Genomic DNA, 25,899 nt, shown 5'->3' with positions numbered 1-25,899 from the left:
GGTTGAGTGATTGATCTTTTTTGCATAAAAAATTAACGTTGTTTGATTACTTTTGTATCTTTCTTTTTAGGCATTGGCTCATTGCTGACCTAGATTGTATTTAGACAATTTTGTATTTTGGAGTAGTATGAGACTTTCAGCTCGTAGGTTTTCTTTTTATTTTATTTTGTAACTCCTTTAGAGTATTAGTGCCCCCCATAAAAGGTCCCCCTATGAGGTTTTCTTTTATTTGATTTTTTGTAACTCCTTAGAGTATTAGTGAGCTGAAGGTCCCCCTATGAGGTCCAGCCCCCCCCCCCCCCCCAATAAAAGTTCGATCCAAGTAACTTCAAAAGGATAGTTAGAAGTTAAAGAATTTTGAGGGGGTTAATGCTTTACATGTAGTTGGAATTACACATCATTATATGAAAAAGTTGACAAAGACGACACACTTAATAGTAGTTAAGATGATACTTTGATATATAAAAAAGTAAATTAACTCATGAATTTTATGCCTCCCTCCAATGAATTTAAACTTCTTAGAAACTCAATGAGCACTCAAATAAAAATAAAAAATATTATTCATGAACCATATATGGCTAAGCAAAAATGAGTGATAAGTCAGAGTATAAAAATAATGATTATTCTCCACTTATTATATAATAAAAAGCACTAATATTTTATGAAAAATTTAATTGCCTAAGCATGAAGTTAATGTAACTCAAATTATTCAATTAGTTTTTTTGATATTTAGGCTTTGTTTTAATTTTCAAATTCCAATCATACATTTTTATTTGATCACTATTTTTTCACTATTTTTAATAATTTTTCATGCTATGAAGCATCTTTGTACAACATTTATTAAAAAAATTCTCCGTAGAAACTTTACAATCACCTCTATGAAAAACTGCAACGGTCCCAAATAGACATTAATTTAATCTCCATTTGAGATAACATTTTTATTATTTCTTAATTTTTATACTAAAAAAACTATTTTAAGTAATAAGAAAGACATTTCTTGAGATAATGCCTTAATTTATTTTTTATTAATGCTTCATCACACAAATATGAATATATCGCACTATTGAGTTGATATGCGGTCTACAACTCACGCTCAAAATTTGTAGGAAGTCAAACAAACAAAATATTTAAACAAAATTCAACATCTTCCCTGCTCTCTCTCCTCTCTCCCACTCGTCACAGCCCGCAAATATCCCACCACCAAAATCTTTTCCGCCGGCGACGTCACACCGACGAACACCCACACCCATCTCCACCACAGAACTCTCCCTCCCTTCCTCCAAAAACTCCCTCACAATCACCACACTCGGCTTCCACACCACCTCCTCCCATACCTCCTTTTCCCCTCTCAACACTATCGCCATTGTCGCATCCACTCTCCTCACTCTCCACCCTTCCTCCCTCACAAACCTCAATATCTTCTGTCTCTGCTCTCTCGCTAACTTCCACGTATTCTCCTTGATCTCCTCAAAGGCCTCCGCTTTCAACCTCAGCCTCTCCTCCCTCTCCACCTCCTTCTCCCTCCTCAAATACCCGTCCATCTCCGCCACCCCTATCGACCTCCGAATTCCCTTCGAGTAATCCACATTCATGGCGTCGAACACCCCTCGCGCCTCCTCCACCAACCCTTTCTCCACCATCTTATCCACCCGCTCGGCAACGAACTCGTCGAGCACCGCCGGCTCGACATCCAACCATATGAAGCAGCAGTCGTAGAAGGCGGCGAATTCTCCACCATTTCCATCGACGAGCGCCTTGACATATGTGTTCGACCCGCCGGCGATGATCGGCAGGCGGCCGCGGCCAACGATGTCCCCGACCACTCGCATCGCCGCCATGCGGAAGTCTTCGGCTGTAAAGTCGTCGTTCGGGTGGACGAAGCCGAGGAGGTGGTGGGGGACGCCGGCGCATTCATCGGGAGTGACTTTATTGGTTATAACGTGCAGACCATCGTAGACCTGCATTTTGTCAGAGTTGATGACTTCGCCATTGAACAGAAGGGCGAGGTTTATGGCTAGCTTGGACTTGCCCGTTGCAGTCGAACCGAGAATAAAGATGACTTTTTGCCGTGCTGTGGAGAGGGAAGCCATTGTTGGAAGGTGCAACAAGAAGAAGAAGAAGAAGGAATTGTCTCAACGGAGGTACTCCTCTCCTATATATAAATACAGGGCAAACGGTAAGCTTATGCGGAGAACATGCAAAGAAAGAAAATGTTAACTGGAATGAACGAGCTTCTAATTAAGGATGACTAACTGTTATTCATTACTATTTTTACTATATTTCCACCTCTTTATGTTTCTTAATTCAGCTTGCTCTGAAACTGTTAGGAATTTGTATTTGGATTTATTTAAAATTCTCTGCTGATCTGCCAGGAAAGATTTAACGAAGTGGTAAGGATTGGTGGTTAGATTTCTGCACTGTTCAGTAATTTTCGCTGGCTTGGATCAAACAAATGCAGTTGTCGACTGAAATCAGTATTTCTGTGCTTCAGTTTTGCTGAAAATCTTATCTTTAGTAAGGTTTTCGTCAGGAGCGAATGAGCTTATCGATTGGCTTCCTCCGAGTATTTTGGCCTGAAAAATGAAGGAGTTTAACAAACGATATTGTTAAGGGATTGAAAACAGGTGCTGCTTGCACTCCTATGATGTGATTAATGAGTGTTTGGGGGAGCTTCTCGTGCGTCCGGAAAAAAAAAATCATAATGCTCGATATAGAAAAGATTATGATAAAAAAAGAGAATAAAATTCTTGTATGCCAAAATTTAGTTTTTAAATATGAGAATAAAGTAAAAATTAAATATTTAAATAAAAATTTTGTTCTGAATTTTTACCTCTTATTTGGCTTGCAATAATATTACACTCATACGAAATTATTACATTTCAGCTTTATGTTTTATTTTGATTGATTACAAACAAATTACATCTTGGTCCTTATTATAAAATTATTAATTACAGGGAAAAAAAGTCCTTTACAATATTTAATTTAGGCTATGACAGAGGTTCTAACAGCCACTGAAAGCCTTGCATAAAGGCTTGCATGGTCAGCGCTGTGGCGATTAGTGCAAGAACTGGATGCATGCTGCTTTGAGAAAATGAATAGGAAATGATGGCTATGTGGAAGGAAAAATTATTTTGTGCGGATATTGAATATCATTCGGAGAACAATAAAAATGTACCATGTCACTCTTTTATTGTACCGCAGCTCGGTATTGTTCGGTACCACTCGGTATCTCGGCTCAGTACCACTCGGTATTGCTACTCGGTATCACAGCATCCGAACGTAGAGATGCGTCAGGCGTCCGCTCAAAATAATTTCTCATGGGGAAGACGGGAGGATTGGGAATGTGGTGGTTGGCGCTATAATAGCGTGCCTGACTTTCGGTCGGCAAGCGCCAGAAATCGGTCTATGCCTCTAAGAAAATTGGGGAATGATAGCTAGGGCAAACAAAGGAGAGGATAGTGAAGGTTGCGATTGATGTTATGGCGACATAACATTACCAGCGGTCGGTAGGTAAGAAGTTCGGCGCATGTGGCTATGAGAAAATTGGGAAACGACTACTAGGCAGGTCAACCTAGAGGATGGGGAAGAGATCAGAAAATAATGAAATTAATGATACATATTGGGACGACTTTCATAAGCTTCTTAAAGTAGCTTTTTAGTACAAAAATTTTAATTTTTATATTAAAAACTTGATGTAAGAAGCAATAAAAAAGATGCCACAAACGAAACCTTAATTAAAATTATGGTAGTTTAAACTACTAGTGAAGATACTTTTTAACGGTGCTTTAGAAACCGCTACTATCAAATGCTACAATTTTAGCTTTTTTGAGCAATGGTTCTCAAAAATATATATATTTGGGAGATGCTTTTCAAAAAGTTATATAACAGTTGCATCAAAGGAATTCTATTCTGAAGAAGGAAATAATAAAAAAGAAATCATCACCACTTTAAACTTGTAATAAGTAATCAGCACAAGCTGATCTCTCTCCTCACCAGAGTTCTGAAGGCCTCTTCTCTTGGCAGTTTTGCAGGCTGTGACTCTTAAAAATTTTGACCCTAATATATGGCATTTATAACAGTTAGATTGGGCAAAAAACATACAATCATTTGCTGCTGTTTTAAATGACTGAACCGATCGAATTAATGAACAGTGAATATTTTCATGGTGCTACGTACAGTCTAATTAAATGCATGCGTTTAGTTTGACGACAAGATCTGGCTCTCCAAATCTTGTTGAGTAAATATTTAAAGAAGACTCGATGCATTTAAAGCTTGATATATGCTTAATCTTTTAGTGGCCAACGTTCTTCATCATAAAGTGTTGCAGATCTCACTAGCATCTTATAAAATTTTCCCTTAAGTTTGAAAGGGACTTTTCTATCACACAACAAGCCCGACGTATTCCTCCACTTCAACCATCCAACTTGAATTCTACTAATAATATTCTCATATATTTCACCATCATTCTAAACATAGACCCAAGATATCTCAAACATATACTCTTATTAATGATGGATCATCCAAAGTCACAATCTTCCCACGTCTAAATACATCATTACTAAAATTATATCCAATATATTCAATTTTAGATCTACTCAAATGAAAGCCTTTAAACTCTATTGATTTCCATAATTTAAGTTTACCTTCAACTCCCGCTATAGTCTTATCAACAAGCTAATATCATTAGCAAAAAAGCATACACCAAGATACAATATCTTACAAATGTTTAGTGAGAACATCCATGACTAAAGCAAAAAGATATGGACTTAAGGCTGATTCTTGATTTACTCCAATTGAAATAGGAAATTACTTAGTCAAACCATGTTATATTTGAACACAAGTAATAGCTCATGCATGCATATCCTTAATGACTGAATATAAGAATTATTAACCTCTTTCTTATATAGAACTCTCCAAAGCACTTCTATTGAAACTTTATCATATGCATGCTTTCTCTAAATCAATAAAAATCATATATAAATCCTCCTTATTCTCTCTATACTTCTCTATCAAACCTCTCAATAGATGTATAGTTTCCTTAGTAGACCTACCTGACATGAATCCAAATTGATTTTGAGAAACATTAGTGTCATGTCGCAACCTTTGCTCCATAACTCTCTCCCATAGTTTTAAAATATAACACATTAATTAACTTAATTCCTCTGTAATATGCACAATCTTGTGCATCACCTCTATTCTTAAAAATAAGAATCCATACACTCATTCTCAACTCATATGACATCTTTTTATTCTTCAAAATAATATTAAAATTTTAATAAGCCAAAAAATTCCTTCATCTCCTAAGTAGTTTTACACCTCTATTGGAATATCATCAAGTCCACACTTCATTTTCTTTAAAGCCACTCTAATTTTGATTTTACTAATATGTCGATAAAAATAAAAATATGTATTTTCATTTAGGATGTTAAGGTCACTAATGCCAATCGCATTTTTATAATCTTCTTTAAAAAATTTAGCAAAATATCTCATTCACCTTTGTTGAATATCCTCTTCTAATAACAACACTTTTTGATCTCCATCCTTGATATACTTCACTTGAACTAAATTCTTTCTATTTTTATCTCTTTGATTAGCTAACTTAAACATATATATTTTTCTCTTATTAGTATCTATCTATTATAGAAATAATTAAAAGCTAAAATCTTTGTCTTGCAAATTACTTTCTTAGACTCATTACATCCCCTCTTTATATATTTTCCAATTATCAAAATTTTTACAGTTAAACTAATTTTTATAATAAATCTTCTTATTTTTTATTTTTTCTTGCACATTTTGATTCCACCACCAACTATTTTTACTATTAATAGCTTTTTTTTAATACTTCAAGTATATTTTATAACGTTTTTAATATCATTAACTACTTTTTTCCACATAGCATTAACTTCCTCATGCACATACAAAATCTTATGATCTAGAATCTTACTCTCAAAAATCTTTTTGTTAATATTTTTTAAACGCCCCAATCTAATCCTAAAATAATGATTTACTTTATTTTTTTATTTTCTATCCATTCATCTTAAAGATCAAAACTAATAGGTGCTATTTAGTACATAAACTTTTACTCATAATAACTTTATAATCTTTACGATCTAAACAATCTATTTTCTTATAAGGAAATAATTAATTTAAGTTTTATAAGCGATGAGATACTCGTCTCTTTTTTTTTAAATAAGATATTATGAATTAAAAATAATAAGCTAAAGAGAAATCGATCTAATATGTTCTTACCATCTTCATTAATCACTTTAAAGTTATAGCCCCCATAAATACTTTTAACATCATCTGCCTATTTATCAATAAGTCAATTTAAATCTTCTCAAATAAAAACTATTTCTCCTATAAGTATCTTTTGTATTAATTCTTCTAGGTCATTCCAAAAGTTTAATTTTGAATACATGCCCTAACTTATTTAAGGAGCATAAGCACTTAATTATAATATTAATAATTTTAGCATCAACAATAATATTTAAAGCTATGATTATATCTCTAATTTTATTAATTCTTACAATATTATCTTTCAAACTCTTATCTATAATCACACAAATATTATTTCCAGTACAACTCATACCATAATACCATAGTTTAAATCTTAAATTATTAATATTTTTCTTAGTCTTCTCTCCAACCCTTTTAGTTTCATGAATACATATAATATTTATCTTCTTATGATTTATGATATATGTTAATTCTATTAATTTTCCTGTAAGAGAACTTATATTTCAAGTTCTTATCCTAATTATAGTTTCATGAGCTAGCTTCTTTCCCAACATCTTTCATGATGTGGGAACATTTGATAATTTAACACTGCACCCGGGCATCGATGTAGTGGCCCTTGCTCACTTTTCGCTATATTAAGGCTATACAACACACAATTCTAGGGAACGCCCTAGCATTAATATAATATATTAAAGAATTTATGTTATGATTATTCGATAAGTTTTACGCTAGTTGTGTACTACTTAACGCAACCCTACATTGGCTTGTCTGCGATTTTGGCAATTTTGGTGGGGCATTAGCGTTCAGAGGTACTCTGTTGGCTCGATGTGGCCGACGGAGGTTCTTGGTGTGTAATTTCTACTGAGTTAATGCCTAATTTGCATTTGATTGAAGGTGATTTTGGCATAGTAAAAAATTTGAAGGCAATTTTGGCAGAGCTTTGGCTGGTGGAGGTTCTCCGTCAGCCTGGTGTGACTGACGGATGTTCTTAGTGTGAATTTTCTATTGAGTTAAGATCTGATTTGTGTTTGGATGAAAGCGATTTTGGCGTAGCGACAAGTTTGAAGGAGATTTTAGCGGAGCTTTGGCTGGCGGAGGTTCTCTGTCAGCCTATTGTGGCTGGTAGATGTTCTTGGTGTGGATTTTCTACTGAGTTAAGATCTGATTTGCTTTTGGTTGAAGGAGATTTTGGTGGAGTGATAAGTATGAAGCTGATTTTGGTGGAGCTTTGGTTGGCGGAGTTTCTCCATAGACATGGTGTGGTCAACGTATGTTATATTCAAATGGGTTAAGATGTGATTTTTTCTTGAATGATTTTGGATTAATTACAAGTCTGAATCTGATTTTGGCGGAGATTCTTCATTGGCCCGGTGTGGCCTATGCAAATTCTTAGAGTGAATATTCTGCTAGGTTAAGATTTGTTATTAAGTGTTTAGGGTGTTTGGATTTGTTCGGGTTCATTTTTTTTTTTTCTGGATTTCAGATTTAGTTAAGTAATGTTCTTGGTGTGTGATCTCTTGATGTTCAAAAAATTATTAGTGTGTGGGTTTTTTGGCTTGCAGAGGTGGTCCTGCCTATTCAGAAGAATTGGTGTTGATCTTCCGTCTTCTTTTTAAGATCAAAATTCTTTAATTGAAGAATGAAATTCATGAAGTTAGCATAATCCTAGATGCACTTTTTGAGATTTGGAGCATTTTGTATGGTTTCTTGAAGACTCTCGGAGAAACTGCTGCTATAATCCTGTTTGATATAGTTACCATTTGGAGAATTTGTGTCATTGTTTCTTCAATTTTTTTAAGGTTTAGAAGATTAGATTTTATTGTTGACTATGAAGATTATTTTCCTCCAATAATTTTCAGCTCTGTTATTGGGTAGTATGATCTATGGGTGGATGTTTCTCCTATCGGAGGTGTTGCTAGGGTGAATTCATCTACTTTTGATGGAGTAGTGGTTATGTTTCTTGCGGTTTCATTACCGAATGCTAGTGTTATTGTATTTAATTGGTTGCCTTCACTACAAGAAAATTACTCATTACCGCTGGCTTTCCGATGAAAAATAATGAGACAATTTTTCCGTAATATATAAGCTAATGGTTGTATGTGTTTTGAGAAGGGCGGGTGCAGGAGCAGCGTCCTGGCTGCTGGGTAGCGTCCGGCGAGGTCAAGCGGGCTACAGGGCAGGGAAAGCACTGGAATATTTTTTAATTTTTTTTCCGGCGACTTAATTCCGTCGGAAAGCCGCTGAAATTATTTTCCACAGGAAAAGCCACCGTAATTTATTTTCCTACGCGTGTTTTACCGGCGAAATTTTTTCTACCTGAAACTCGCCGATAAATTCGAAAACCGCATCAAAATGATCAATTTCCACAAGAAAATTTCACCGGTAATAGATGATTTTCTTGTAGTGCTTTATTTGGAGCGTCCATGGTAGATAGTTTGTGCCTTCCTAGATGTTCTGGTGATGGAATGAAGTGGAATCTCGTAATATATAAGCTAATGGTTGTATGTGTTTTGAGAAGGAAGATATATGTGTTAATGTTTTTCTAAATACTGTTAAAGTGGATGGAGGAATCAAAATTTCATTTACTTTTAAGGAAGAAGAAGTTATGTTTCAATTAAATTTTGTTATGAATGACGACGTTATTGCCGTTATTTGGCTGCCTTTGATTGGATCTTTCAAAGAAGATAGTTCGGAACTTCATAGATGTTATGGTGATGGCTTGAAGTGGGATCTCATCCTATCAAAGCTAATGGATGTTATCAAATTATTCATTATTTCAAACTATTAAGATCAAGTTTAGAATAATACCTCCCATTCTTATAGTTTTATATTTAATTATAGATTTTCTTTGTACTTATCTTTTAATCATTTGTGTTGAAATTGTATTGAGTCTTAGAAAAGTTGTTGATAGCCTTAGTAACTAACAAAATAATGGATCAATTAGTGAGTAAATGTTTCATATGAATTTGCTAGGCTTATTCTTAGAGGTTATTCCCTTGTCCATAATAAAGGTGAGGGTTCACTTCCACATGAAGGAAGTGAGTGCCAGGGTACACTATGTAGGTACTACATAAAGACATAAGTCTAACAAGTTATAAGAGTACAACTATTAATATCGTAAGGGCAGTTACTTTTTTATTGTTGTGGAGGACTTCACACCGTGTGAGAAATCACTATGGGGGCGATCTCTGTTGACACCTTTAATACATTATTAAGTTTGTGAAGGGTAAGTCCTAATTAGATTACGTTATGAGAACACATTGAAGTATGTGGTATGGAGGAGAATGGGGATCATATTATAGGGTTTTTTTTTTCATATGGCACACATGGTCCTCTAAAAATGGGCAAAGAATTCATTTCTTAGTAGCTAGGTTTCATTTATCAAGATGAAATAAAACATAAAAGTTGGATCAAGTTTCTCTAATATTGTAGGTATTATTCTTATTTTTCATCAAAAAAGAGTCAAGAATTAGCCAGACCATAATGTAAGGGAGGTCATTTATCAGAAATGAGAATGCTATTATATGCTAAAAAGCTTATTAGAATAAATCTTTTACCTTATATCATAGCTAGCATACTTAAACATTCTACATACACCCAAATAAAGATGAAGAATGCAACAAATATTAATAACTTAAGGTTCTTTATGTGAAAATATATATTGAAAAAGGAAAAATCATGAAGTTTAGCCCATTGGAAACATATGGCTGTGTTAGGCAATCAATGGTTGCTTAGACGTTATGTGACAATGACTGATAGCATCAAAGTCTTCAATCAGCGAATGAAGGCACTATCTCGATGCTTTCTAGGATACAAGCTCAAAAATCTTATGACCTAGCCATTTTAAATAAGATTCGAGAACATGCTTGTCACATTTAAACATAAAAATAATGATGAATGGGTTCAAGCTTGTTATTGATTTGTGTAGCCTCTCAAGGGCAACCTAACGCTTAATGACTCATGAATCAGATTCTATAGGACTTCCAATAAATTTAGGGGTGTCAATTCGGGTCAACGGGTCGGGTTCGGGTCGAACCCGGAACCGACCCTGCATTATTCGGGTCAACCCGAACCCGACCCGCTTTTAAAAAAGGGTCAGGTTTCCGGTCCCGAACCCGACCCGACACGAATGACCCGGGGTTGATCCAAAATTGCTAGTTTTCGGGTCAAAATCGGGCCAATCTTCAATTTTCGGGTAAAAACAGGTTGAAACGGGTCAATCTCGGGTTTTCGGGTCAAATATGAGTTTTCATGTCACTTTCAGGTCAATTTCGGGTTGCTGGGTCAACCCGAACCCGACCCGATTTTTAAAACGGGTTGATTTGTTGAACCCGAACCTGACCAGTTTCGGGTTCGGGTTGACCCGAACCCGGATTTTTTCAGATCGGGTTCAGGTCATGTCAAAAATTGACACCCCCGGTAATAATTCTGAGAAAGTATATGCGTTAAATCTAGGGTTGCCCATAATGACATCAAGATTTTGCTAAATTTAGGTGAAATGTATATTTTTCTAAGGAAATCATCAACACAAATGACTTATAATTGTGCTATATATCCAAAAAATTTTAAGGGATTTCCATAAAAAGATATAATTATGCACATGCATGCAAAGTTTTTTTTCTTTTTTTTTTTCACCTCCAAAAAAGATTTGGAAATATAGCCTTTTCTTTTTAATTAGACCATATAAATTATGAAAAAAAAAAAATCTAGGAAAATATTCTAAATGTGACTTTCTAGGGTGTGTCATTAGTCTATCATTTTAAATAGCTAAATTGCAATTCAATGATCCTTCCCTCTGCCGCCACATTAAATAAAGCCAAAGAGCATGCCATGTATCCTTCTCTTTATTATTTTTATATCATATTTTGATTTATTCTTTGAAAAAAAAATGGCTTTTTTGTATTTTAAAATTATTAGTTGGAGGGCAGCTTTCTGTGCTATTTATTCCACGGCAGTCAGGTTCATCCTTCTCGCATATATCTGCGTTACCAAACGCAAATGCTCCAATGGAATAAACCTAATGGAAATGCTTCTAGTCTCCCCTTGGTCAAAACAATCAAGCAAAAAAAAAAAAAAAATTCATTTTTATTCTAATCATTTTATTTTTCCTGTTGGGAGGGTGATTTTAGAGCTCTTCGTGTTGACTTTGTCGCCCGCCGTTGCCATTAACAATGATGCATACCATTGTTTATGAGGTCGATAACTTCAATGCCTATCTCTTGTGAAGTCGAAGAACATCTTCGATGCAAACTGCAATTCCCATTGACTTTGATGCCCGCTATTGCTAACAATGTTAATGCAAATTAACCAACTTAAGAGAAAAGTAAAAGTATGATATAGGAGAATTCGTTCGGCTCCCAACCATGTGAAGAGGTCTGCATTAACATTTAGCGAATGATTGTCATTTTTTTTTAAATATTATTATATATTTTTGGATGACAAAAACTTCATCATCCGAAAATAAAAGATATATAATAGAGTACTAAAAAAATTCAATTGATCAAGCGCAAATTTTATAGCTAGCCAAGACAGAAAAAGCCTCTTAGAACAAGATCCATCCTCAAAGATAATTCAATTGCTTCAAGTCAGTCCAATATAATTCCAAGAAATAAAAAAGAATCACCACACCTATAATTTAATAAAGGAACTTTATAAAGAAATAAAAAACCAAGCAAATAAAAATAAATCGAAGAAACCCCAAATAAGAACTCAGATTGAGAAGTTCTCCAAAAGTAGCCCGACCGAAGATCGAAACAAAGAATCTATCACCCAAAAAAGTGTTCATACAAATATCAATCCTTGGTTGATGGAGATGGCCTTTCAAAGTAGAGATCTGATTGTCAAACCAACCTTCCAATAAAAGATGGAGGATCCAAACATTTTTGAAAAAAAAAAAAAAAACAACGACAAAATTAAATTCAAAAACACGCCCAAAACAAAAAGCCCACCTCTGATTGATGATTACAACGTCTCTTTTATTACTAATAATAATATTAATTATTATTTATGCTGTTATTATCATTGGTAATAATGATAATAATAATTTATTATACAAAAAGCACTTTCTTCCTTTCTGCTTCAAGAAAACAGAGAAGGGCGTGAGACGGATGGAGGCAGGCTCGATCAAGACAGGGAGTTGAAGCGAAAGTTGGGGGAGAAGAACAAGAGGTGGGCTTGTTCGTATGGCTTGAGGGCTTCGAAGATGGAAGACGACTTGGAGTCAGGGATTATGCGCGAGTGCAGGAGGAGGCCGATATGAGGCTTTTGCTGAAGTTGGATTCGCGAGAGCACCAAGAGATCATGAACCGATGGGCGTTCTCTTCTCCAATGACTCGAATGCCTTTTTGTTTCTATGTGCGTGAGCTTCTGAATGATTCATGGCGACTTCGTGATGCCTCCGGATTACTGGATACACTGCGTATGCTCTACTTATGCTATGCTTACACACTGCATATGTTCTGCTTACGCTCTGTTTACACTCTGCGTATTTGTAGATACACAGCAACTAAGTAGGAAATCTTCACAATTAAATCTTTGCTGCTTATTTACTGCATATCTATAAATACACATTATATGTGTAGAGTGTATGCAAAGCTTAAGCATAGAATACGCAGTATCTGGACGCATCTCTACGTCCGGTGTCTGCACCTAATAATATCTCCTGAAGGGGGAATATGAGGACAAATTATTCTTTGCAGAGTTCGGATGTCGTCCAAAGATCAATAAAAATGAAATATATCATCCCAAAAGTGTACCGCGCTTGACACTGATGGCGGTACCGTGCGGTACCGGACGGGATACAGGAGAGGTAGGGTGTTTTTGTGTCATGAGTGAGGCAATTGAGCATATCGTGTGAGTGAACATGGGATTGTGGGCGGTGGTTTGTGGGGGTCGTGTGTGTGGGGTCTGGTTGGCTAACTGACAAAAGGGACCCCACTTTGCTTTATATAAGTAAAAATATGTGTGAAATGCTTAACTTAGTATGCAATGGGTTGGCGAGCCCACATAAGAGAATGACTAACGGTCTGGCCAGTTGACAAGTTCACATGAAGGATGGGTTTAGAGGGAATGAAACAAGAATAAGAGGAGAGAAAGGTAAAGGAAGACTTCCTTCTAGCAAAGGAAAAAAATAAGTTTTGTTAACTTTTTTTTTTTGTCGAAAAATTTTACGACAAATTTTTTTTTTTCAAAAATTTGTTAGAAATGAATTTTTCTAGTAAGATTTGTCAATTTCTAATAAAATTTTTTTCAGAAATCAATCATTTTCCTATATTGTAAAGGCTATCGAAACATGGCTCTGTATGAACTATAACATACTATGGAATGTTCTGTGGACCATTGAGTAGAGAATATTGTTATTTTTAAAGTCCCAGGTGAATCACATGTTTTTATGATTTTTCATATTTTTTATTATTCTTAATTTGTTGGCTTGTGTCATATATTCAGAAGTCTTTTTAAAAGTCATTTGGTATGATAATCTTATTTTTTTAAATAATCACAACTCACATATACATAAACATATATGCATTCATATTTAAATATAAATAATATAATTTGCGATAAAATATATTATAATATATTAAAATTGTGTGCACAAAATTATAACTAATGCTTTCTTTATTTATTATATTTGATATGTTGTCAAAAAATTATCTTGATCGTGCACGAATCTCGAGGCAAAAATCAAGTTGGAAACTTCAAAAATTAAATATGGGATCATCGGAACTCCGATTTCAGTGAACTTACAGTCGAACTGATCGTCTCGAAAATACTAACCCAACAACACCAAATTCGACTCAATCCGAGCTCAAATGAGTCCAAATCAAGGACCCGAAGCACTGTTTGAAAGTTCGAACCACAATTTGAGTTACTAAATGGATTCTAAAAATGACATGCTTATAGTCGAATCGAGCGGCTCGACGAGATGAATCCAACGAGCCAAATATCGTCGAATTCTGACATAGTTAAGACCTGAAAATGCCTAACGGACGGTGCACGATCAAGGGATTCAATATCGACCGTCCATCCGACCACTCCCCATTTACCCCTGATCTCTCAACTATTTACAAGCCATGCCACTCCATAATATTTATAAATAGACCCCTTATTTCTCATGAGAGGGGACCCAAGAGCCAATCCAGAAAAGGGAGGAAGGAAGAAGAGGAGAAGATAAGAATAGGAGGGAAGAAACTCCTCGACCACTGCTGGAATTCCGTCTAACTTCTAAGCGACGCCAGAATTCTTCCTGACTTCCATGGGACGCCAAAATTATGCCCGACCTCCAAGTGACGCCGGAGTTTTTCCTGAATACCATCTAACGCAGGAGTTCTCTTCGGCCGTCAACTGATGTCGGACAACCAGACACCAGATCTCCGCTCGTCGCCAAGTCACTACAGGAAAACACGCTATTACCGGCGGACCATATCCGCCGGTAACACGTAAAATCCGACAGAATTTCTTGGTTTCCGGCGGATTTTGGTGCGCCGGTTTGGCGCGCGTCAATAAATGTTTTCCGACAAAAATAATCCGACGGAAATATTTCCGGCGTATTTCCGAAGGATTTTCCTCTGGAAAAATATTTCCGGCTGAATTTTTTTTCGCCGGAATGTCAAGAAAATAATAAAAAAAAAAACTGCTCCGGTACGGGCCTGCCCAGAACCCGCTCCGGCTCAGACCGCCTCGAACTCCCCCGCTCCTGCCCAGCCCAGCCAGAACCCGCTCCGGCGTAACCCGAGTCCGCGTGGAACCTACCCCGACCGAGCCCCAACATGCGTTGGCCGCCCGCGCCTTCAGCGAGTTTCGACCGAGCTCCTCCCCCCCTCTGCGCACTTAAACAATCCTTCATCTGCCATCCAAGCCATTAGACAAAAAATCTACTAATTTCTTCATATTTTTTTTTTATTTAACTTAAAACAACAAATAAATCTTAAAGTATTTTTTTTTAACAATGAATTCTTAAAGATAAAAATATAATTTAATTTAAAAAAAATTATATATTAGTTAATCTTAATTTTAATAATAAATTTTAATTATTTAACTTAATTTATAAAATAATTAATTATAATTTTATATAATTTAAGTTTAAATTAATCATTTAATTTTTTTTATTAATTATTAAATGATAATTTATTTTATTTTATTATAGTTTAAGTTATTAATTCTAAAATTTAAGTAATTAATTTTATTTTTTAAGTTATTTTTAAAAATATAAGATATTTAATTGACAATAAGTTATTAAATTTACAACTTTTTTTTTTCGTGCGAAAATCCATCGAATTCCGCCGGAAAAAAATTCGTCGGAAACCATTCAAAAAATTTGTCGGAAATTCGTCAACAATTTTCCGTCGGAAATCCGCCGGAAAATCCGTTGGAATTTGTGACGAATTTTTTTCCGTTGGAAATGAGCTGTTTTCCTGTAGTGAGTTTTTACTCGAGCAAAACTTCTACCGATTGTCGTTCTTTCGCCATACATCTATCCTATCATGGATTTATATCCATTGTTGGACTTCTACCTGACACCATTCTTTTAATATTTATCGTCAAATAATGGTCCTTCTGACTTACGTCGCCCACCGACTACAGTCCTTCTGACCTTCGTCGCCCGCTAATTACGATCCTCCTGACTTACGTCGCCCACTAACTACAGTCCATTCGACATCTGTCGCCCATCGAAAATGGTCTTGTTGACTTACGTCGCCCACCGACTATAGTCCTTTCAACCTCCGTCGCCCGCCGACTAGAATCCTTCTGACTTACGTCGCCCACTGACTACAGTCCTTCCGACCTCCGTTGCCCGCCGACTACAGTCATGCTGACTTACGTCGTTCACCGATTATAGTCCTTCCAACCTCCGTCGCCCGAGACTATGGTCCTCCTGACTTACGCCCAATGACTACAGTCCTTCCGACCACTGTCGCCCGCTGACAACGATCCTGCTGACTTACGTCGCCCATCAACTACAGTCCTTCCGATCACCTCCGTTCCCCGCGGACTACGATCCTCCTGACTTACGTCGCCCACTGACTACAGTGCTTCCGACGTCTGTCACCCGCCGACTATGATCCTGCTGACTTATGTCGTTCACCGATTACAGTCCTTCCAACCTCCATCGCCAGCCGACTACAATCCTCCTGACTTACTTCACCCACCAACTATAGTCCTTTCGATCTCCGTCGCCAGACAATGGTCTTTATGACCTCCGTCGCCCACCGACTATGATTCTTCTGACCTCTGTCACCAGACTATGGTCCTTCTGAACAAACGAACACGTCAACAGTGAATCTTTGTATTCCTACCATGTAATGTACTCAATATGATGTACATCAAACCAAGGACTTCCCCCAAGGAAGGGCCTCATTTGTAATATACTGCAATACTAGTGGATTCATTCAAACTGGGCTGGTCCCCATGGGTTTTCCCACTTTTCAGGGGTTTTCCACGTAAAAAATTTGGTGTCTCGAGTGAATTAATGATGCACCCGCTCTTTTTATATGTGTGTGTGCTGAATTTTCGTACAACGCTAAGACATTAAAATTTATATTTCTATACCACTGCAAATACTCCAGGATGCAACAATAATATTTATACAATTATAAATAAATAAAATATATAGCATATATTTGATAATAAATAATTAATTATAACATTTATTTTTAAAATTAAAGTTGATAGATCATACAATGATCAACTCCTACTCCATCAAGACAATTATTTGGATTGCTAGCTCCTCTAAAATCAAGGCAAACTCAGCACTATATTGGCATTGCAACACCAAAAACACCTCCATGAATCTCATCTTGTTGGTTTGATTACCAAAAAATTTGGTAAATTTTGATATCTTTCCTTTTTTGTTCTTATGTTGGTAAATTGTCTATTACATCTAGAAACAAGAATTTGTTTTCATGTTGTGTTGTAATTCTATTAAACTTGCAATTAGTCTATGTAGTGAACCCTACTTTTAAAGTCAAGCTAGTACCTAGCTTAGGCTTATCCTTCCTAGGATTACTTGAGAATGACAGAATTTGAGAGGGTGCAACCCACTAATAAAGGAGTATGAAATATATTGGATAACGTTTTAAAATCATAAGAGCTTGGAATTTACTTCTCTCTTTTCAGGGTTCATTTGAGACAATATTCTTATTATTTTGCTTCTCAAATAGCAACCATAGTTCTGTTTGGCTACTACTTTCTTATTATTTTAAGAAATTTTTTATTCTTGAGGTTTCTTTTATACAATAGCTTTCCAAAAAATTATTTTCCTCATAACAATTTTACAACCACCTTGACAAAAAAGTTACAATCATCTCAAATAAGCCCTTTGTTGATTTACTTGTAAGAGTGCAATTGATTTAATTTACCTCTATGTAATTGTTTAAGTATTGTATAAGACTTCATTCTAGAATACATTAAGAAATTTGAATTAATTAAGTGTAATTTAAAAAGAAAACAATTAGTTGCATATGATATTATTATTTCTCATTATCATGTAACCTAAATCTATTATAATGGATCAATTTAAAGGTATTAATAAGGCTATAGAAGAACACATCCTTATTTATTTTAAATGCATAATCTATGGATAATCATTCAATGTGATAAAACATATTATGTTGATAGTTATGTTAGAAAAAAAATTATGTTTCTCTTATAGTATTTTTATCAGCCTACATATAACCTAAATTCAACATTAATTTTTTTAATGTGCTATGATACTTATATTTATACTAAAATAAAAATAATCTAAATTGAATACTAAATTTGTGTTAAGCTAAAATACAACCTAAGCTTTTGTTAACCTAAATCAAATATTTAAAAATATATGCATGAACGAAGAGCAAGAAATCACTATTTATGGTAATCACGTTTATTATGTATGTGATCTACTACCACTACCCCTTAGCTCACCCTAGCTTTCCCTCTCATCGCAACCTCTGTTCTCTCATTTGCATTTAGGACATCAACCTCGCTTCTTTGTTAGATATCTATCGAGTAACCCCATTAGCACCAACGCCTCTTGTTGTTGGTCTCCTCCCTCTTCTCATAGCATGTGATAGCTTGGGCTATTTCCATTACCAAATTATTTTGAAATTATATAGCTATGTATGTGCAATATGTGCCCTCTAGATCTTCCCATATTGTCCTTGGTGGTTTCCATCTTAAATGATGTTTTGTCTTATTTATGTAACTCCTCCAACCTCCTCTACCTATACCTTAGAGCCCTCCCTCCTTTTTTTATTCCTTCAAATCTACATGATCAATCTCTCTCTAGTTGATGTCCTAGTTACATTGGGGAGGGGGTCAACATTCTTTCATATTGTTTGGGTCTCCTTAAACTTACTTATCCGACAATCATATATTTGCCTTGTGTTGTTGCTCCCCTCCCATCAATTGCCTTATATCTCATAGGGTCTAATGGTTGCTTGCCATGACCAAGTGTAGTGCCAGTTTCTTCATATTTGACTTCTTATCCACCTATAAAATCATTTCTTGTTGATGTAGGTATGATGGTACTGTCTAATTGCCCTCATGTTGTTGGTATCAAGTTCCTTACTTTTTTTTTAAAGATTTTTTTTTTTCACATTTTATCTTTTTTTATATCATGAGTGCTAGCCTTATCTTATTATTTTATGCATAAATTGATTGCCCAAATTTATTGAATGTTTTACATGAGGATTAGCAAACAATCTTCAAATTTTAATATTTATACTAAATGTCTAATCACTTTAGTTTGGATATAATATCAATATCTTCATACTCACCTTTTAGATTAGATTATTCTCTTTACACCCATCTTTATCTTGGCAAATCATTACACATATATTCCTATTGTTTTTCTATTGAGAGCTTTTATTGCTAGAGTTCTTGTTAAAGTAGATACTACATAGCAAATATAAGAACTAGCTCAAGGAAAATGATTACATGCATGCAAAGAATGGTGATTGAAAAAAAAATCAAAATTTTGCACTTATTGTCAATTATTTGGGCAGGAGGTTTCATATAAACCCTTTAAAATGTAAATCAAATAATAATTTTACCTATAAAGAGTTCATCTTTAGTACAATTATGACAGATCCTCCAAATGTTTCTAACTAACATCATCACTTATGTCTTTTCCTTCATTGCCTTCAAGTCAGTCTCATACTATTGTGATTCAAGCTTCGTTTGGGATGACTTTTTTATTGCTTCATAAAGGTGCTTTCTAATACAAAAATTAAAATTTTATACTAAAAAACTACTTTAAGAAGCAATAAAAAAGTCGTCTTAAACGTAGCCTCAATCTTTAGATCTGCAAAGTCAAACTAATTCTAGTTATTGTGTTGGCCAAGTTATTCCTAATCAAATTATGGCTCCCTTATTTCACTGGAGGCTTTACAAATGCTTTATATATTAGTAGCCTTTTAACCAATTTTACAAGTAATTGCGACAAAAAATTATCTGTCATTAATGTCATAACAAAGAGCAAGTAAAGCACTATTTTTTGCAAAAAAATAAAAAATTGCTTTGCAACAAATGAAATTATGTCGCAATTAAAATAGTACCTTTTTCTTTAGCAATTGAATCAAAAGCATATTTACTACACTAAATTTCATAAAAAAAAAAAAAAAATTAAAGGGAACCTGTTTACTTGACTCCCTCCCTCTCTTTATAAATACGAAGCAAGAAGAAATCCTCATTCATCTTTTCAAAGCACAAATTCATATTCATCTTCTCCACTCTTCCACACCCTCCCCATCATCTCTCTCCATTAATGGCCTTTCTTGATCTCTACCTCAACAAAGCACTCGTCTTTCCACGAGAACCCTCAGTCAAATTCCCGCGAGACCATCCCCATCTCTTCAACCTCTCCGACAACCTCGCCTTCTTCTCCCGCTTCCCCCTCCTCCCTACCACCAAACCAAAGGTCCTCTTCGTCCTCGGCTCGTCCGGCACCGGCAAGTCGAAGCTCGCGGTAAGCCTCGCCCTCCGCTTCGCCGGCGAGGTAATCAACTCCGACAAGATGCAAGTGTACGACGGCCTCCACGTTATTACAAACAAAGTCACCGCTGATGAATGCGCCGGGGTTCCCCACCACCTCCTCGGTGGGGTCCACCCCGATGCCGACTTCTCTGCCGCTGAATTCTGCTGCCTCGCCACCAAAATCGCCGATGAAATCGTGGCGCGTGGGCACCTCCCGATCATTGCCGGCGGGTCCAACTCATATATAAAGAAGCTGATCGGCGTCGACGGTGGGAACTTTTCCCGCCGGTACGATTGCTGCTTTATTTGGGTCGACGTAGACCTGACCGTGTTGGACGAGTTCGTCGCCGAGCGGGTGGATAAAATGGTGGAGAAGGGATTGTTGGAGGAGGCAAGAGGCATATTTGACTCCGCGGCAGATTATACTAAGGGGGTGAGAAGATCGATAGGGCTGCCGGAGTTGGATAAATATTTCCGGCGAGAGGCTGAGGTTGATGAGGCGGAGAGAACCGCGATGCTCGAGGAAGCGTTTGGGGAGATAAAGGCGAATACTTGCAGGCTGACGCGGGTGCAGAGGGAGAAGATAAGGAGGTTTGAGGTGGAAGATGGGTGGAGGCTGCACCGGATGGATGCGACGGCAGCGGTGGTCCGCCGGAGAGAGCTGTGTGGAGGGATGGTGTGGGAGGAGACGGTGGTGGGCCCGAGCATTGAAACGGTGAGGAGGTTCGTTGGAGGAGCTGCCGCTGGGTTTGTGAGCAAGCGCAGCCGTATGGTCGCCGTCGCGATGGATACTGTAGTTGTGGGGACCACTTAAGTGAGTTTTGGCTGACATGTGGCATGATTTGCGGCGCTTTGGTTGACGTTCAAATTTGTGCCTATGGAGTTTTGACTGATCGTTTGACAATAAATAAAATAAAAAAATAAAAAACAAATAAGTTTGAGAAATAATTTAATTACTCAAATTTTCAACGTTAAATAAATATATAATTAATAAAAATATAGTGCATTTAAATGAGAAATATTTCTATTTTTTATTTGGGATTGTTTGTTTTTTTTTCCCCCTTAAGTTTTGTTTTTTAAATAACAAGTGCAATTTTATATGGTAGAAGCTTTATAAATTTTTTTTTTCAAACTTTTAATGATGAGAAGGAATTTGTTATAATTAAATTTATCACATTCTGGCAGCTAATAAAAATTTAATGCCTAGTTTTTTACAAAATAAAAAAAATATATCACCTAGGGTGTCAAAAGTTTACACAATATAAACTCGACCGGACCCAACCTAAAAAATTAGGATTCAGGTTGACTGGAAAACTTGAAGATGACCAATGTGACCCATATCTCGTCCTACCGCAGACTCATGTCCAGCCTCCGTCGCATCACACTATATGATATATATTGAAAGAATAACAAGTGTCTTTCAAATATTTAACTAGAGCTTCAGAATGAACAGCAGGAAATAATGGCTCTCTCTCTCTCTATACCAGGATCGGCAGTAATAGCCTCTCGCCTCATTTACTCTAACCTGGCATGTGGCGGTTGAGGTCCTTGGCTCTATCGATGCATCATATATATGTAGTTCCCATCTCTTCATACTATATGTTTCTTATAAGACTCGCATAGTACAAGATATAAAAAAGAATTAAATGCTTAAATCATTATATAATATTATATATATATATATATATATGCTGATTATCAATATCAGTTTATCATTCTATAATTCATCACATCTCAATCCATTACATCATCAATCACAGTATCAGTAACAATCAACAGTACTAATGTCAGCAACAATATTGTTATCATGATCAATAATATTAAATAGTATTAACGATATAAAATAATATTAGTGTCAGTCACAATATCAGTATGGTGTTCGTAATAGTATCAATATATCAGTATTCAAATATATAATGAGTATCTTGCTCATGCACTTATAACTCCCAATCATTTGCCCCTTATTAACTCCCAATCAATATAATCCTTATAACTCCCCTTGAATAACGTGAATCAGTTGCCTCGACTTCTTATAACTCTCATTCAATGAATTACGTTGATTAGTAGGATATCACAAGGACTTATCATATTGTGTATCTGATGACATTTAGTATTTCATTTAAAATATAATAAAATCACATCAAATTGTTTATAATGATAAAAAATCTATAACATATCCAAATTTACACAACAAAAGCTCATGAAATCAAAAGATAATGTATTTTTTACAAATATAGGAGAAATAAAATATGTAGAAATCAAAATAATTAAAAAACATAAGTAAGAGACTAATCACTTAAAATAAATATAAAAAAATTTATAACATGATTAATGATAAATATGATCCAAAGGATTTTCTTTCCTCTCTCTTCATATATATATATACTGTCATGGCCTAGCGCCCCTAGCACCACAGCACTCATCAGATCAGTGCTGAAACACTCTACTTCAAATTTTTCATATTAAAAAAAAAATTATTTCACATATTTGAATAATTACATGACGTCCTTGCAACTGCCTTGCTACTAATTCTTGGATCTTCTTCCTCTTCCTCGTATTCTCCAGCAACTACATCACTGTACAAAGACATAACGATCGTTGGCTCGCCAGCTTCCGGCTGCTTGAGATAGATCTCCCGTCTATGTATGGTAGAGTCCTTGTCAAGAGAGCATGTGGAAGAGGAGACTGTCCTTGTCAAGAGAGCAGGTTTAGCGTTGAAGGCTGGACCTGCTGGTGGAGAACATTTTCCAATGAAAGACACAATGAAGCTAGAATAAGAGGAACGAAATGAATTGTGGAAGCTACACAACTCTTCTTGGCCTATTGGTTGAGAGCTTAGGCTTCCAACTAAGAGGTTTTGGGTTCGAGTATTTGTGTATGCGTTGTGTGTGTGAGTTTGCCTTAAATGACCTAAATGTCCCCAAAAAAAAAATTGTGGAAGCTGTGACATGACCGGGTGAGCGGACTTCATGGTTTTTTCATTTGTGTTCGTTAGCGTCTGGCCCGGTTCAATTTGGGTTGCATCTGAACCCAATCCATTGATCAATTTTGGCACCCTTACTATCACCTGTATCCTTAAATTTTTTTTTTTTACATTTATTTCATTGAAATTTTAATAAATAATTCTAGTATCTCCTTTGTGTTGAAATATATGAATGAAAAGTATTACAATAAAAAAATTAAAAGTGCAATTTTCATGCATAAGAAAATTTAAATAATAAGAAGTTGTTAGGTTTGTTGAAATACAAATGTAGAGTAAAATAAAATATAATATAAAAAGAATATAATTCATTTGAAATATTTATAGATATTTTGATAAGTGTGAATATTTTTTTACTTAAAGTAAAATGAATGTATTAGTGTAAAGCCCAATGATGGTGATGGTCCGCAATGATGGGAGGCATTCAACACTAAAGATGGGTGGGCATTGCAGTCAGTGTTGGACGATGATAGCAAGCAGTGGAAGGCGATGGTGGCAGCCTCCAACGCTTACTGGTGATCGACGACTGGCATTGGGTGATGACTGATGACAATAGTAGGGTTAGCTCATAGTGTATTTTGAAATTTCACTAAAAAATGAATTTATAATACACTAAAAATAAACCATAACTTGAAAAAAAAAAGCCAAAACTTTAATATGCATTTCTATTTTATCAAATCAAATAAAAAATTTTGTAAATCTCCTTCATTTTAAATATTTTATATTCCTTTTTTTAGCTAACCAAACAACCCCTAAATTCATATATAATGCACAAAAAGAGTTTTAAATGTATAATACACTGAAATACTTAATTTTGCATGTGCATAATTTCTTGACTTGTTGCAGAATTTCTTAAGAATAAAACATTCATCTTTTTAAAAATTATACTCATTTTAATATATTTAATCTCATTCTGTAAAATCTATAAATAAATTATTCAGATTTGGTAACCGCACCTTACAATTACCTGTGGGGCTAAGACTTCGTTTGGGGTGACTTTCTTTGCTTCTAAGGCAGATTTTTAATATAAAAAGCTGCTTAAATAAGAAACAATAAGAAAGTCGTCCCAAATCAATTCTAAAATTTGGAGTACGGAGAGATTATTCTGTATGGACGCCGAATGCAATTCACTGTCCGGAGACCAACTAGAATGTGCCACGTCAGCGGTATCGAGCCAGGTACCGAGCAGGGGGTGACGTGGCGCATTCTGGTTAGTCAAGAGGTTATTCTGTGTGGACGCCGAATGCAATTCACTGTATGGAGACCAACTAGAATGTGCCACGTTAGCGGTACCGAGCAGGGGGTGACGTGACGCATTCTGATTGGTCTCCGGACAACATTCGACGTCCACACAGAATAATTTCGCCCAGAAGTACGTGGCCGGCCGGAGCTTCCATGGGAGCATTAATTTAGAAGAAATTATCACCTGGGAATCACATAATTTTATATTACGCCTTTTCTATGCTCGATTGGGGGTAAAAAGGATGAATTAACAAGGAATAATGGAGAAACTGGAGGGGGAGGGAAGTGGAGATGGGAATCCTCTTTTAAGCTTCTGTTCTTTGTTTATTATTTATAAAGAGGTAATCTGCTACCTGAATATTTACAATATGCGCGAACGGTAAGCAAAATAACATTGTTAATGTTAGATCTGATTGATACAATGTTAGATCTGATTGATAAAATATTGTTGATGTAATTAGTTGTTGTTCTTAGTGAGCTTTAGCAATGGATAAAGGAAGGAAGCAAGCTATGGTAAGCATATTAGATCAGATGTGTTACACGTGTTAGATTCAAATCTGTTCATGAGCGATATCAAATTTGAGCTGAATTCGAACAAAGAGAGAGAAACTTTAAAAATTTTATTTTAATTTTGATGTAAGAATATTCTAGATTGGTGTGACACGAGTATGTGATAATATACGTACTAGAGAATCTTTGACGTTTTATTTATAGGTTCAATTTAGGCTTCGTTTGAGACGAATTTTTATTACATCCAGTGAACGTACGCTCCTCTACGTTCGGTTTTAGATCAAAACAGCGCAATACCGAGTTTTTTTAAAAAACTCGGTACTCGGTATTGCGCTTTTTTTGCCTAGATCCGAACGTAGAGGAGCGTACGTTCACTGGATAAAATAAAAGTTCGTTTGAGACAGCTTTTTTAATGCTTTCTAAAACATCTTTTTAGTTAAAAAATTTTCTTGAATTATAAATTTTTGTGCTAAAAAGCTGTTTTAGAAAGCAATGAAAAGACTGTCCTAAACGAAACATAATTAGGAAAGTCAAACGTCTTAATTATGTAATGCCTATTTAAACATTTAGTCATAATAGCTTTAATTTATGGAAGCCACTCATTTATTTAAGAGACCTCAAGAAGTGGCTCAATATACTAATAACTTAACATAATCAGGATAAGCATGAAAACACCTTTTGTGTCAGTCACAAATTAGTGAGAGTTGACGTCAATTACACGGTGTCGTATCGGAGGCGTATCCGTATCCGATACAGCATGCCTCATAAATAGGCATATCCGTGCAACATAGATTACACCCATATTGAGAACTACTTAACATTATTGATATTCACAAAGAAAATACTTCAACATTACATGTTAGACCAAAATCACTCTTTTGCTTTAATTTTGAATGTTAAGTACTCCAACCCTAATAGAATGCTTGGCTAGATGGGTGATGCTGCTCTTATAATATTATATCACCTAATGTTGA

General features: G+C 35.6%; 2 protein-coding genes across 2 annotated transcripts; one reads left to right on the top strand and one right to left on the bottom strand.

Annotated features, from left to right (window-relative positions):
- Positions 1–1,127: 1,127 nt before the first annotated feature.
- Positions 1,128–2,090, bottom strand: LOC110093677 (adenylate isopentenyltransferase 5, chloroplastic-like). The gene has a single exon (XM_020818642.2). The coding sequence runs from the start codon at positions 2,088–2,090 to the stop codon at positions 1,128–1,130; it is 963 nt and encodes a 320-aa protein (XP_020674301.1).
- A 17,842-nt stretch (positions 2,091–19,932) lies between these two features.
- On the top strand, positions 19,933–21,087 carry LOC110093676 (adenylate isopentenyltransferase 3, chloroplastic-like). Its single transcript, XM_020818641.2, has one exon. It carries the CDS (start codon positions 19,985–19,987, stop codon positions 21,005–21,007), a length of 1,023 nt encoding a protein of 340 aa, XP_020674300.1. The 5' UTR covers positions 19,933–19,984; the 3' UTR covers positions 21,008–21,087.
- Positions 21,088–25,899: the final 4,812 nt, after the last annotated feature.

Source organism: Dendrobium catenatum, unplaced genomic scaffold (genome assembly GCF_001605985.2).
Source record: "Dendrobium catenatum unplaced genomic scaffold, ASM160598v2 fragScaff_scaffold_1157, whole genome shotgun sequence".
Lineage (NCBI taxonomy): Eukaryota > Viridiplantae > Streptophyta > Magnoliopsida > Asparagales > Orchidaceae > Dendrobium > Dendrobium catenatum.
This window is presented reverse-complemented; position numbering and strand designations above follow the sequence as displayed.

Coding starts and splice junctions, on each gene's coding strand:
- LOC110093677 (XM_020818642.2), bottom strand. CDS start 2,090: ATGGCTTCCCTCTCCACAGCACGGCAAAAAGTCATCTTTATTCTCGGT.
- LOC110093676 (XM_020818641.2), top strand. CDS start 19,985: ATGGCCTTTCTTGATCTCTACCTCAACAAAGCACTCGTCTTTCCACGA.